Source organism: Macrobrachium rosenbergii, chromosome 2 (genome assembly GCF_040412425.1).
Source record: "Macrobrachium rosenbergii isolate ZJJX-2024 chromosome 2, ASM4041242v1, whole genome shotgun sequence".
Taxonomy (NCBI): Eukaryota; Metazoa; Arthropoda; class Malacostraca; order Decapoda; family Palaemonidae; genus Macrobrachium; species Macrobrachium rosenbergii.
The window spans coordinates 66,351,506-66,367,578 of NC_089742.1; the positions used below are offsets into that span (position 1 = coordinate 66,351,506).

Here is a 16,073-nt window from a genome sequence, read left to right on the forward strand (position 1 = left end):
CAGTGAATTTTAAACGGCAGATTTGTTTTCTCTTGGTCTGCTGGTGATAGTGGTTAGTGTCATGGTATGCCACTCAGATGTCGCGGGTTCGTGTTTCCCCTGGGCGATGAAAAATCACTGGCTCTGTTTCATGATCAGTTATTGCTGCAGTCAAGCCAAAGTTGAATCACAAACCACTGATTTATAATTTTAGTATCTCAGTTCTAAATGTAAATAAATTTGTTATGAATTGGATTGACAGGTTACTAGAGTAATAAAGTTAAGTCTAAATTGAAAAAAATTCCTGATTCCTCTAAACCCTTATTTTTTTGTTATTAAAGGTGATGACATGATTTCCTGTATCCAAAAATTACTGAAGATCGTTTGGGAAGAAAAATTAAAATAAGAGCTCATATTTTTTTTATTGATATGAAATTTAAAACATTGTTTAGTTGAAGCTTTATGATGGTGTATTCAGGAAGAAAAAAAAACACGTTTAGTATGTATAATTCATATTGTGTTTTTGTATAATTTGCAATACCGGATGCCCATAATCTTTTCCCGAAATACCACGTCTACGACTAATATAACACTAAAATTGTTATTGTTATTTCTCAGTTATTTTTCAACCCTAACCTATCCGGTTGACGGCAAAAAAAGTTTGTTTTATGTCTGAAAGGACCGAATTTTGGCATATTTTTTTTTTTTCTCAGTGACATAAAATTAAAATATAAAAAATATTCCTTTTTTCCGGCTGCCTGATAAGTGCTGTTGAAATGTTACCCCGTTGGATTTTCAGCATTTTATTACCCGCCATATAGAGCGACATATTCATTTCCACCATCCCCCCAGTGTCAAATTATTTATAGCACCAGAGATATGTGGCAGCATACATAAGAGGAACTTAAATTTTCACTTCTTTTTAAAGTTGAGAGATCTTATAGTATCCAAGATACAGAGCCTTATTTCTTTTTGTATCTTTCTATCATCGTTGGGTTATTCAGTGAGAGACGCAGAGAATTTTTAAACTTTATTTTACAAGGAACAGAGAATATCATTAAAATGGAGAAACACGTAAGACACCGCTGATAAACATTTCTTTGCCTTAGGTGTAAGATACGACCCCGAATACAAGAGGTTTTTACAACACGTACATGGAAATAGACTCTGTGTATGCAGAGAGAAAGGAAAATGGAAGAATTATCATACACAGAGAACACCGATGACATATTTATATATAGGTATTTGTACGGTGACATTTAACACTCAATGCACGAAGATCACTTATTGTTCCACCTTAACCTAAACAGGGAAATATTTCAGCTACAATCTACACAGGGTTATTGATTCAAGGAATTTATGGCAATGAGATGTCGGACTGGTGTCACCCCCTCTGACACGAGTATGAATGGTAGGATGTGAATGACGTGCTGTTGGTGGATGAAAGCGGGAAAATAGGGCTTATTATTATTACTGGGAGAAATGACACACAAAAAAAGAAGTCTACTGGAAAAACGGTTACATTCGAATGAGGTTTTTCAGAATCCACGTTCTTAATTAGGTCAGCGTGGTTAGCAGTCAGAGTTGCCTTTTTTCCATCCAAAAGATGCGACGCCTGGCACCACAAAATCAGCCCTTTTGAACTTTTCACTTGATGTCAGTCTTCAGATGAAGGCCGGAAAAGTTCCCCCAAAAGTTTTCCAGATTTGTTTCGTGAACATTTCTCGTCGAAGTTTATAACTGTATTTCATTTTATCTGTTGATGCATGGCAAGGTCACTCTTGCAACACACTTTTTCATTAGATTGTTCAATGGCAATCCCTCAAGTTCGTCCGATTCGGCCGATATTTAGATAGGACTGTTTCCACTGTCACTTTTTCCCCCCTCACAATAATGTCTCTTGCTCGTAGTACGAAACTTGTCTCCTTTCTCATCTTTCCAAAAGTTCACTCGTGATCTACGAAGCCTGATAACGCCAGGGCGTACAGCAGCGCCTCATCGATGAGGGCAGGACCCACTCGCTCACAAGTAGGTCCTGGATGAGGGTTCACCGTACGACCCATGTTCCAGCGAAGGCGATCCTTGTTATCAGTTTCGTGCACAATTATAACTGAAAGCTATTCTACGCAATTAGATATAGGTATGGAATAGTATCTGAGGAGCGTCACTTAAGCTGCTTCCATTTGCATTCGAAGGAAAGCTGGGCAAATGTCGGTGCGCAAAGTAACACTCCCGCAGATGCATTTCAAAATGAGTAAGCCAAATGGCCCTGTTTACCGTTTGGTTGCCATGGCATTCTTGATTGGATTCACTTAATTCGTAATAAATATATGCCGGTGGAAAACTGCTGAGATAACGTCGCTGAAGTTAACAAAACGCTGAGAATATAAAAGAAAATAAAACATTCTGCGCTTCTGACGTCATTTCACAGGATTCCACTCTCGTGGAAACGCTTAAGAACTACAAGGAAGAAATATGGTTTTCACAGAAAAAGTACCTTCACGCAATAAAAAGCTTCTTTAAGAATAAAAAGTTTTTGAAACCACAACAAGGCCCTTTTCATGTGATCTCTTGCACTTGCCAAAAACTGAGTTTTCTCGTGATTTCATAATTTTCATTCGGAAAAGTGGCGACGATGGGGGAGAGCTTAAAAGGAATGTGCGTGATTCCAGAACTAAGAGAGACTCAAGCTGGGTCTCCAACCGTCCGTCAAAAACCGCAAGAAACATCTGTTTAAAAAAGCAGGAATTACTCTAATATCTATTACTCACTTGACAATTCAACTTTGAAGTACCCCCGCCTAATGAGGGATGCATTTTGGAAACTTCAAAATCAAAGGCAGAGGATAAATAATCTCCTTATGAAAACAGGCTGCAGTCTTTGAAATGAAAATGTTGAATGCCACTTGTCAAACCGTCCAATTGACTTTGTTTTAAAGCCTGCTTGTTAATCATCTACTAAATATTGGTCAAATCCTGTGTACCACCCGTCCACTGAACTTTTTAAGGCTTTCTACCAAACATCCACTTCAGTTTTCTAAGAAATATGTACCAGTTCATTTAAGTTTTTAAAGCATCTCACCAACAACCTGCCTCCTAATTAGTCACTGAAATTTGCTTGAATGCCCACTTTCCAACTGTTCTCTGGGCTTTGTCTAAAGGCTGCTCGCCAAAAACCACTGCAATTGATTTAAAGGTTCTTCACCAACCATTCACTTAACCTGAATGTTCTCTTTTGCTTCTTCTGTGGGTTGCTGACTAACCAACCTCTATACTTAATTTTAAGGCCTGTTTACGAACCATCCACTCAAATTTGTATAAAGGCTGCATGCAAAACCATTCTCTGGACTTTGTTCTTTAAAGAATGCGGCGCCAGGGATCCTAGTAGCTGAGACGCCAGGTAAGCTATTGTCGATCAATTTTTGATCAATAGTTTCTTACCCATACAGCCGCTGATTCGCCTTCCTCTTGTGCATTTGAATAGTCATTGAGAAAATGGAATATACTTTTACATTGTTTACTTTACACATTCCTTCATTTTATATCTTATCGTAATTATATTACTTAATTTAGTTTTTTTGTATAAAGGTACTGACGTTTTATCCATTACGTAAGCTTGAAAGCTCAGTATCCTAGAGTACGTTCGGATACTCTACGGTATTTTCACTCCCAATTTCAAGTGGTTGCTCCCAGGACAGTGCCTTGGCGGTAGTTACCAGGTCAGTTAGTATGTTCATGGTTAGGGAAGATCTTCCCAGCGCCGTTGGTCCATTTAAAGCATATCTTCCTTTGTGTCATTATTGATGTTATCTCTCACTTCGGTCAAGGCTTGGATTTGCCTCTCGCCGGAGATGACGAGGTTTTGCTTCATCTTGCTGTTCCTCTTGCCGCCGCAACATCCAGAGAAGCCCATGTGGCCGAAAGTCGGCAGGGGAGCTCTTTGGAACTTCCTGCCGAAGCCTCTCAAGGGAAGGCCCCGGATTGCCCTGCCGGGAGGCGTCGCAGACGTGCTCTCTTTGGGCTGGTGGTAGTGATGACTCGGGCTGTTGTAGACGGTGCCGCTGCTCGTCTGGCTCTCGTTCAGCGTCTCACACTGCGTTGACCTCTGGAATGGACAGGAAATTCCCGAATTAGACAGACTGGTCGTTATATAGGTAGATGAATGGATAGATAAACAGGTAGGTTAGTAGACAGGTAAATGGATTAAAAGTTTTATTATGTGTTCACGAACTGGGATTAAGATTATCTGGTTGAGATCTGATATATGTATGTATATATATATATATATATATATATATATATATATATATATATATATATATATATATATATATATATATATGACAGTATATATAGATAGATAGATATATAGATAGATAGATAGATGATAGATAGATAGATAGATAGATCAAAACATTTATCACAAGCCTTGAGTTAAAGAAATAATTAATGTGGTTTCAGACAGGCAGCCAGATGAGTTACATGAATCCAGTCATGTCTCCTGATTTAAAGGACAGATTTAATCCCACTCATTTAAGCGGATTCACACTGGCAAGGGAAGAGGAAGATGGGAATTAAAGTCCAAATAGCATAGCTGACACAAAAGAAGAATAGGATGGAAAGGTTTTACGGGAAAATGGTGAGCAAAGCATCAGGCAATGCGGTTTCAAAATACGAACCTGACCCCGTTTCAACCTAGTGTGATTTCCAGGAAGTTTTTTTTAAATGCATTGAGGAAAATTCATAGAACAACGGCAATGATGTTCATTAAACAATACTTGCACTGAGTGGAAAACTGCTGATGTACAGCTTCAGACAAATGTTGCAAAGGATTATTAAGAATTTCGCTGCAGCGCACAGACATGCATCAATGTCGCGCAATTGGAACTTCAGAAGTTCAGGCGAAGATGCAATGCATTACTATCCTAATACTGTTCTTGCTTTTTAATATATTTGTATCTGTTTATTAATTTATTAATTTATTTTTGCTCTTTTAATAAAGTGGGATCTCTTCTTTTGTATCTCCCTTTACCTCCTCTTATTTCTTCCTAATGAACACCATATTCTTTGGAAGCTTGAATTCCAAGTCAGCGTCAGTGGCCCCTGTGGGCTTGCTCCGTATGAGTAGGTTTCATCTTCTGAATAATGATACTAATAATTTTGGTCAATATTTATTCTGTTCCACATGCCTGTTTAGAGCTAACTCTCAAAGAAAGAATCAAGACGCTATCATATGTTGGCACGAGGGAAAAATATAATAAATGATTACCGGGATGAAGAGTGTGTCGGCGGCCATAATTAATGTGACCCAGTTTGGAAAATATTTTAAACAGTCTTCCTCGTAGTTTGGGTAGTGCCGTCAGTGCACCTCACGTGGTGCACTGTAAGCATGACTTAAGGTTCTTTGCAGCGTCCCTTCGGGCCCTAGCTACAACCCCTTTCATCCTTTTACCGTACCTCTGTTCATATTCCCTTCCATCTTAATTTCCACCCTCTCCTAACAATTGTTTCATAGCGCAACAGCGTGGTTTTCCTCCTGTTACACCATTCAAACCTTTCTGCTATCAACTACCCTTTCAGCGCCGAATGACCTCATAGATCCCAGTGCTTGGCCTTTGGCCTAAATTCTATATTCTTTTAAATAGTCTTACCGGGATGGATGTAATCTCACACGATTCAGCGTTTGAATGATAAAAAGCGAGAGTTAAAGAAAGTCTATAATTACCTTTTACAACAGAAGTTCTTGTTGTTTACCATCATTAAATCTCACTCGGTTTATTTCTCCTGCCGTGTTACAGTCAGGTAGACGTGCGAAAGGTCATTCTAAATCTGGTTCTGTAGCTGAAGCACATCTCCTATCTTCATGTCTAAGTGTTTCCGAATAACGTTTGCCGTTGGTTGATCGCGCTCCATATACATTATATATACATATATAAATATATATATATATATATATATATATATATATATATATATATATATATATATATATATATATATATATATATATATATATATATGTATGTGTGTGTGTGTGTGTGTGTGTGTGTGCGTGTATGTATATATACATATATATATATGATATATATATATATTACATGACGGAATTGTTATGTCAGCTCCTTTGTATGGAAATGAGATGTGATTGCTGAGTCTGACTAAAAACAAGGGACGAGAAATGTAGGAACAAGACCATGTGGTTCAAGAATATAGGCTATAGGTGAGAAAAAATTAATGTTTTAAAGTGGTTTGGTCACGTGGAAGGAATGGGAGAAGATAGTATGGTGACAAGGGTGTGAAACTCGTCAGGAAACTTGGAGAGTACTGGTGCCGACGGAGTGACAGTGGTATTAGAATGATAGGGGTCCAAATATCTGAGGTGGAAGCAGTGCCTATGATGACAACGTTTGTCCTTGATCCAGCATTTAGAGGGTGTATGTGGGAGGGACTAGATTTTTGGGGGTTGGGTGAAAGCGCATATATATATATATATATATATATATATATATATATATATATATATATATATATATATATATATATATATATATGTATATATATACTATATGTATATATAGCTATATATATATTATATATATATGCATATATATATATATATATATATATATATATATATATATATATATATATATATATATATATATATATATACATACATACATACATACATACATACAATGGCATGTTAAGGCACCATCGCACAAAATATCAGCACACACACGCACGCTCTCTCTCTCTCTCTCTCTCTCTCTCTCTCTCTCTCTCTCTCTCTCTCTTGAACATGGATGTTTTTGTCTTTCGTATTTATTCGGTCGTGATCGTTTCTTTTGAAAGCCACCATCATTAGTCATTTTCATCCAAAATCCGTTGTTTCTGGGTATTGTGGGATGTCTACGCGTCTGAATTTTGACAAGCCTGCTGTTCTAAAGTTCTGATACGTTGAAATTTTTTTCTAGCTTGGTCGAATTATTCTTCCGCGTTGGATGCTTGTAAAAGTTTACGTATCTTCTTCCTTCCATTATAACTTACTTGATACATTCTCTCTCTCTCTCTCTCTCTCTCTCTCTCTCTCTCTCTCTCTCTCTCTCTCTCTCTCTCTATCTCTCTCTCATGTGACATTACATTCGAAGAATTAAAGAACATGCAAGTATTGTTAAAGCTGAAGTCTCATATATTCTTGTTGATGCACTAGTAGGCCTAGTGAGCATAATGTTAGACTCTTGGCTATATATATATGGTTCATCTAGTCATTTTTACGAGTGCAGATTTTATCGGAAAATTAAATAAAACCTACAGAACCTCTCATTTCCACAGTTACTTTGTTCACTTGGTTTGGTTTTATGTACAGCTCTCCACAGGGATAATTCCCTCTCTGGCGGGCCCTTGTACGTTTTCAAAATATGCTGCTTCTTATATTTCATAATTGTCTTTCAGTGTTTTCTCGTCCGTATCGTAGCTCCTGCAGGACAGGAGAGTCTTTAGTTCCCTTTTAAATTTGCATTATGTTTATTAAATTGCATAGAAGATTATTAGTCAAAGCCATGGTCCGTATTATTTTTCACCTTTGACGCATTCTTTATATACTGTGCACTTATTGCCATCGTATGTTTCATGTTTAGTATCGCTATGGCCTTTCTTTACACAATTTTTTCACTTTGGATAATATACGTTTTGAAAACGACATGTCTAGACTATGTTCTATTAGATGGTGTATTTCGAGCTACACCTCTCCCTCCACGGGTGTTTCGGGACTTCCTTAATTCGTTGCCACGAGTTCCTCGCTCGCGCCTTCTCTCGTAACTCGATTACCCCCGCTAACTTTTTCCCTCTCCACGTTGCCTTATCCTTGGGTGGCCTGCCTTCGAATTTCTGGCGGGTCGTGGCGTTCCCCTGTACCTCTCCTAAATTAACTTTCGAGTGTTGTAGTGATTATCGACTTCGAAATCCTAATCACGGCGCCCTTCACGAGACTTCGTCGTTTTTGGCCGCGGTCTCATCTTATTTTGTCGCCGTGAGACAAATAATTTTCAGTTTCAAGTGTCGGGATTGCCTAATATAGGCGCAAGGGATCCTTGCTACTGTGATACGAATAGGTATAACAATCAAGAATGCGCCGAAGTTTCTTCGACGCAATCGTGTTTTCTGTACAGCCGCGGCCCGTGAAACCCAGCTACGGTCCCGTGGTAGCCTGTGTTGCTGGTACCTGTGGCGGTGTCAGAAGTGCGATTATGGCTAACTTTAACCTTAAATAAAATAAAAACTACTGAAGCTAGAAGGTTGCAACTTGGTATGTTTGATGATTGGAGGATGCATGATCAACACCAATTTGCAGCCCTCTAGCTCCAGTAGATTTTAAGAACTGAGGGTGGACAGAAAAAGTGCGGACAGAAAATGTGCGGACGGACAGACAAAGCCGTCACAATAGTTTTCTTTTACAGAAAACTAAAAACCGCTCTGAAGAATATCGGGAATGCCATGCCTTGTATTCTGTTTGTCATTCTTTCATTGATCAAAAAACGACGGAGAGATTTTAACGACGATGTTCTGGCATCGTCGTTGGTCTATTTCCTGTTCTTGGTTACCGAGTTTATTTGCTTTTTCCTTTTATTGAATGTTTAATTACAGTAAAAACTCGAAGAAGCATGATGGATGTCATATTCAGTAGTTGGGAGAAACGAAGAGCTTATCAGTGACGTTCTAAATATATCGTTTCTTTTTGTTTTCTTTTCCATTCTGGCATTTTTTCTTATTGTTTAGTTTCAGCTGAAATGTGTTTACCCTTGTGTCACGGGGAGAGGGATTCTATGCCTTATCCCATTTCTGTGGAAGCTCCGAATACTCTAATACTGAGCGACGTCTTATTCAAATTTCAAAAATGCTATCATACATGTAATCCCTCCGCAGCTTCAGAGCCATGATAATCCAAATAGAATAAAATTAATACGTTGAAATTTCTGTTAACAAAACAACATTTCATCTTTATCTTTGAGAAAATACTTACGTTCCTTCAAACCGTCCCCCAATCACAACAAAGGCTTGTTTGGTCAAGTGAAATATCGAAGGTGGTTCCGGCCGCTCTGAAGGAGGAAAGTAAATGCCATTCTGACAACATTTTCTCTCTCTCTCTCTCTCTCTCTCTCTCTCTCTCTCTCTCTCTCTCTCTCTCTCTCTCTCAGTTAAAACAAAATAGACTCCGAGAACAAAATGGGAGCGAAAATTGCTGTGCAATTCCCGCAGGGCGAATAACAAAGCTTAGCTCCTTGCCACGGTTGTCAGTCTTTTTCATCTCTCGAAGCCTTTCACGTTTCACAAATACAAAATGTTAACTCTTATTGCATTGTTAAGGAACGTTGGCCTGTCTGTCGCTCACAGCTCCCCTTCCCTCCGTCCCTGTCTTACATTAATGGTTTTCTTTTTCGTTACCGAAAAAAGTGATAAACGAAGCAATATTTGGAACCAAATGTGTTTTTTCTTTTTTTATTCATGACTCTCAATTATGCATCTAATTATGCGAGGTTTGGAGAGATTTTCCTTTCATTTGAAGTGATTTGGCGCTATACAAGCAACCAGTATACTTGCCAGGTATTTTAACAAGTTCTTACCGCTCTTCTTCACATAGGAATTCGGGTGTCAGAAGTTCAGTAAGGACATATGGTAGATATTATGCGCTGTACAAACAAGCACGCATTGATATTTATCATCGCCATGCCGTTTACCTTTAAGATGAGTTGACTTAATTAGAAAACAGGTAGCAATAATATTAACGAATTTTCGTCGGCAGCACAGTGACCCCCCTTTACAAGTACTGCCCAGTTCACTTTCAACTATCAAATACTCGCTTACTTTACGGCCGGTCCATAACTGACTGCTACCGTGGCGGCAGCAAGAGGAACTACCTTGATATACTGCGACACTAAGTAAAGAAGCACTTATTATAGAGTTGTTAAGTCCCTGAGGGATAAGGTCTTTCCCAAACGAATGAGGAGCGTCTCCAATTGCGTCCAACAGCGATTGGTTTATTGCTCTAGCGGAATGCCTGTAATCTAAAATGAGTGTTTTCGTTCTTGTGTGGCGTGAAAATCCTAGACAGCCAGGTCTGTTACATAAACAGGGAGAAATTAAGTGTTTTTGGGTTTTATATGTGCGCGGATGTGATACTGATGGAGGAAAAAATAATGTATGGCAACAATGAAAGCGAGAAAGTTGAATACCATGGCTCCTAGCGAAAAAAATTACAAACGCAAGTATATGCATATAGTAATTTTAAGATCTAACAGCCCTTTAACTAATTATCCTTAAGTATTTTCTGCCCGTATGCATATAATTATCTCAGAAACACTAAATTCTATATTGAAAATTATTATACAATAAGATATGAACATATGATCTTTGTTTTTAAAACCAACTTAATTTTGTGAAAATATGAGTAGCCATGCTGAAATTTTTTAGCAAGGCTTATGTAATGGACCATGGTATTTTAAAATAGGCTAAAGGCAAGAAACTAACTTCACTGACTAGTTTATTAAGAAAATTGCCAGAGATTGGAGAGCATGAAAAGTGGCTATCTTTGGAATGTTGATCTTCGGAAGGTACGGTATTGTATCCATAGCCTTTTACAAATCTGAATTTCTTAAATGTAAAGTGTGAAAGTTGTGTGACAAGCATAGTCCCTTACGATATTATGAAACTGGTACACTGCTAAGCATATGGTACCACAATACCGAAACTACCGTGTTAACTTCGAACTTCGTACTTTTCAGTGAAAAAAATATCTTACCTTACATCCAGAATCAGATCCAGAGTCACTAAGGCTATTTTGAACGTCATTTGTCATAAGAGACCGTCCACATTTCTGCCCATATCTGAAAAAAATAAGTAGGAAAAATTCGTTAGAATCTGTAAGGAAACAAGTAATTTAACAATCACATAAATGTGTTTTAAGACAGGTATCAAAATTCATCTCATATATAAAGAAAAAGGAAAAAATTCTGGGTTCGCTAAATTGAAGATCATAACAAGGAAGCATATCATAGCCCTGGTGATGATGGTAGAAATTTATCTTGGCCTGAAAAAATATCTCTGGGATATTCCAGAGCCATTATGTAAATTGTCCTTGGCATCAGATGTAAAATGTTAAAGCGACCTGAAACCAACTAACTGTTGTCATTATTATTATTAGTATTATTTTTTTTTTACCTCAGTCATCCCATTCGACTGGGTGGTATTTATAGTGTGGGGTTCCGGGTTGCATCCTTCCTCCTTAGGAGTCCATAACTTTTCTCACTTATTTTATTATTATTATTATTATTATTATTATTATTATTATTATTATTATTATTATTGTTGTATTATTATTATTATTATTATAAGTGACTTTGCCTGAATCGATTCTCATTTTATTTCATGTGAAATTTTGAGAACTTTGCAAAAGATTTTTAAAAAATGAAGGTTTATTGTAACGATCATTGTATAGTAAGGAGATGAAATGATATAGGGTTCATGTCTTGATACTATTACAGTTACATTTACAGCACGGAGAGAAGTTTGAACTCTTATTAACCGGAATATTTCTTAATAGTTTATTCATTACTACAGTGAAGAGCGATTTGGAAGAAATATAGGTGAATGAAGTATCCAGTGCCATGAATAAACTCCCCGAGATTTTTTTAATCGAAAAGAATTGCTATCTTTAATATGTGCATATTTTGTGAAAGGTTAACCAGCTTCTGAGATCGTATTGATTCTATTGTCTCTCTCCTAACGCAGCAACAGCAGCAACATTGCTGTTCTTGTTTACAGTGTCTTAGGATTACAATACTCTTCAGCAATCCGTGCGAAAGTGTTTCGAACCGGAATAGGTTCAATTTTAGTTCTGCATTTCGACTGAATGAATAAATTCTCTGATTACGGATGATTTGATGTGATTCGAGGCTTCAGAAGAAACTTACTGGCTTTTATTGACGACGAAAAGGAAGGAAGGAAGGAAGGAAGGAAGGAAGGAAGGGAGGAGGAGGAGGGGAGGAGGAGGAGAAGGAGGAGAGTGAAGAGGAGGAGGAGAAATAAAATCCAAACAACACCGAAATATGGGTATGGACGATATCAAAACAAGTGGTCATAGGCATATGGGTGTAACTAGTCAAAAAAGAGAACTTTTTCACGTATGCGTGACTAGACTTCAGAAACAGCAGAAACGCAATTGCGTCTGTTTGCAAGGATGAACATTCCCCATGCAAGCGTATGACGGGAGGAGGAGAAGGAGGAATATAACCCAAGCAATACCAAAATAAAGAAAACTTTTTCACGTACCCGTGACTGGCCTTGAGAAACAGTAGAAACGCAATTGCGTCTGTTCGTAAAGATGAGCATTCCTTATGTAAGCGTATGAAGAAAAAAACTCTCTAAAGTAATCCTCAGGCTCTCCCACTTCTATTACGAAGCCCCAGAAAGAAAAGGGTGATCTTGATGAAAACCTGATACTCCCACGTCTTTTAATGATTGGAAAGGGGACCTTGTGGCATGATTAATCTCTCTCTCTCTCTCTCTCTCTCTCTCTCTCTCTCTCTCTCTCTCTCTCTCTCTCTCTCTCTCTCTTCGTCACTAAACTACTTTAGATTTGCTGCGACGCCATGCATCAATCAGCTCTTTAATGAACCTCTTTCTCTCTCTCTCTCTCTCTCTCTCTCTCTCTCTCTCTCTCTCTCTCTCTCTGTAAAGTACTACCTAAGGTTCCCAGTTATTCGACCATTTTCCCCTAGAAAAGAGGGGAGGGGAGAAGGGCTCCTGAAAGTGTTGCACTCCAGTGTAAGATCGCTGGCCTTTGCCGTACACTGATGACAGGGAGGGGTCCGGAGGGTTGTGGTTGGGGGAGGAAGTAAATACCATTCCCTGACGGGCAACCATCATTTGCTCACTCGCCAGAATCAACACTGTTTAATTTCGTTGATGGGAGGCCCAGAGGTGTAATGATTGTTGTTAATGATTTCGGGTCTGTGGGCTTATCTCTCTCTCTCTCTCTCTCTCTCTCTCTCTCTCTCTCTCTCTCTCTCTCTCTAAGTCTTTTACATGTTGGTCTTTATACTTTGCAAGTTCATGGTCTTTTATTTTTGCGATATATAATATTTAATAATTTTGAATAATAATCGTAATAATGATTATTGTGTATAAAACATAATGTGCACCCATATTTTTGTCATCTTTGCGTAAGGCACTCCATCAGGTCTCAAACAAGAAAATCCAGAAGATATGATGTAAATGAAAAATTACACAAATAATAATAATAATAATAATAATAATAATAATAATAATAATAATAATAATAATAATAATAATAATAATGTTTTATTGGTATTACAAACATTTCAGTTTTTCTTCTTCTATTCAGTAAGTGTCAAGATTGATTATAATTATGGAATGGATATTCTTACTCTTCTAACGGAAGAATAATTCATCTTGACTTCCTGTTCTGTCGGTCTAAGAAACAGATCAGCGCCTGCCCTATGAGCCTACAGAGGCCCAGGAGGACCTTAACTTAATCTTTCTGTTAGGGCATCTGATTATTGCCTCTATAAAAAACAGGCTCAAGGGGCGACGACTGCTTTCCCTATCTTGACAAGAGCTTATAGATAGTGTTCATTAAGTTAAATCCCTTCTCTAAAATATTGCGAGTCTTAAACGAACGGTAGTAAATTTATGCAGAGTAATCACCGATACATAGCTTGTGTTCTTGGGCGATAAGATTAGGTGGTGGGAGACTAATCTATGAAATATTGAATAAAATGCTTTCCATTTTATGCCTGGAAATTTACACAGGGACACATGCACGCACACATATATGTGTGTATATATACATACGCTATATATATATATATATACAGTATATATATATATATATATATATATATATATATATATATATATATATATATATATATATATATATATATATATATATATATATATATATATATACATGTACATATATGTATATATATTTTACATATACCATATATATATGCATATATATATATATATATATAATATATATATATATATATATATATACTATATATATATATATATATATATATATATATATATATATTTGCGTTTTGTTTGTGTATTTTATATACATCTGCACTATATCACACACAACATACACACATAACTTGTGTATTAGTAACCCGTCTATTACTGAAAAAATTGCAAGGTACTGACACAGCTCCGTGTCCAAAATACTCTCCAAATACTGCGAGCAGAAATTCCTATTAACTCCCTCCACCGTGTTAGGTCACTCAAGACAAACGAAACGCGAAAAGAAGTTGTCTCATAAAACTTGAAGAAATCGATTCCTACGTGTCAACAACGTATTTTCTTCTCTCTTATTTTCGGCAAGTAAAAGTAGGAGGCGGCGGGAGGCCTGTGCACTGCCATTTCATTCCTTCGGAGTCTTTGATTTTCTTTTTTTTTTTTTCTTTTTTAGTTCTCTGTCCTTACCTTTTCTCGAAGTCTATTACTCTCATTTTTCTAGATCTCTTTTTTTCATTTCTCGAAGTTTTTTCTTTTAATTTTTCGAAGTCTCTGTCCTTTTTCATTTCCCGAAGTCTATTGCTTTCATTTTTCAAAATCTCTTTCCTTTTAATTTCTCGAAGTCTATTCCTTTCACTTTTCAAAGTCTCTTCCCCTTTCATTTCTCGAAGTCTATTCCTTTCATTTTTCGAAGTTCCTGTCCTTGTCCTTTCTCGAAGTTTATTCTTTTAATTTTTCAAAGTCTCTTCCCGTTTCATTTCTCGAAGACTATTCCTTTAATTTTTCAAAGTTTCTTCCCTTTTCATTTCTCGAAGTCTCTTCTTTTCACTTTTCAAAGTCTCTTTCCTTCTCATTTCTCGAAGTCTGTTCTTTTCAATTTTCAAAGTCTCTTTCCTTTTCATTTCTCGAAGTCTATTCTTTTCACTTTTCAAAGTCTATTCCCTTTTCATTTCTCTATGTCTCTGTCCACGTTAATTCTAGTACACTCTGTCTTCCATTTCTTTAAGCCTATTCAATTAATATCGAGTAGTAAATGTTGTCTTTTTTGGGGGGCATCTCAGACCTTTTCATTTCTCTAAGTTTCTGCCCTTTTCATCTCTCGAAATCTCTGTCATTTTTATCTCGTAATAATATATATTAAATTCATTCTAAGAAGTCTCTGTCATTGTCATTTCTCAAGGTCTATTATTTTGGTTTAAGCAGTCTCTGTCATTTCCATTTCTCTAGGTCTATTATTTTCGTTGTAGTAGTCTGTCATTTTCATTTCTCAAAATCATTGTCCCGTTTACTTTGTCGAAGTTACTGTCGTTATCATTGTTTAAAATATCTATCATTTTTATTTCTTCGAAGGTTTTGTCCAATTCCTTTTTATAAATTTCGGTCATATTTCCCGGTAAGGCGCAGGTTATTATTTTAAGTGCAGTTGATGGGATTATACGCAGTCACTCTATTTGATGACTTGCGATATATCAGAAAGTATGGTCACTACTTTGTGTAAATAGAGTGAAAACAGAAAAATGAGCGATAATAAAAATGATTTGTTGGAATGTGACATAAATGGCTTAAGTTTTATATTTAAGATATGGTAAGGTTTATGTTTCTTAAGGCGATGAATCACTTTATTTGATTTTTTTTGACGTCCTTTTTTCCCATTTGTATGGGGTAAGCACGATGCCTTCTTTTGAATTTAGTTTAAACTTCCCGGTCTAGAAACCCCTAAGATTTTTCGAGTGACGTGTTTCGAATTTATGACAAGTGTCGGAGGAGAGATTAGCAATAAGTGGTATTGAGATCGTTCAATCCATCTACCTCTAAACTGTGAAAATCATTCCTTTTGTTCCTCTAAAACTCCCGTGATTTCCTTATCTTCTCTAGGCTAGAAAAATGGTTTTGGTTGCGCGTGCCAACGATCTTACAAAAAGAGAGCACCGTAGGGGGTACTGCCGTCAGTGCACCACATGCAGTGCACTGTAGACATTGCTTAAGGTTCTTTGCAGCGTCCCTTTGGCCCCTAGCTGCAGTCCTATTATTCCTTTTACTGTATCTCCG

At 37.1% G+C, this 16,073-nt stretch overlaps 1 protein-coding gene across 1 annotated transcript in view; it reads right to left on the reverse strand.

The window, feature by feature from the left end:
- Positions 1-996: 996 nt before the first annotated feature.
- The window catches only part of LOC136848054 (QRFP-like peptide receptor), a 238,796-nt gene continuing 223,719 nt past the window's right edge, over positions 997-16,073 (reverse strand). Inside the window, 2 exon segments of the mRNA XM_067120191.1 lie at positions 997-4,083; positions 10,777-10,861. Of these exon segments, the coding sequence (XP_066976292.1) occupies positions 3,751-4,083; positions 10,777-10,861 (418 nt within the window). The 3' untranslated portion in view covers positions 997-3,750.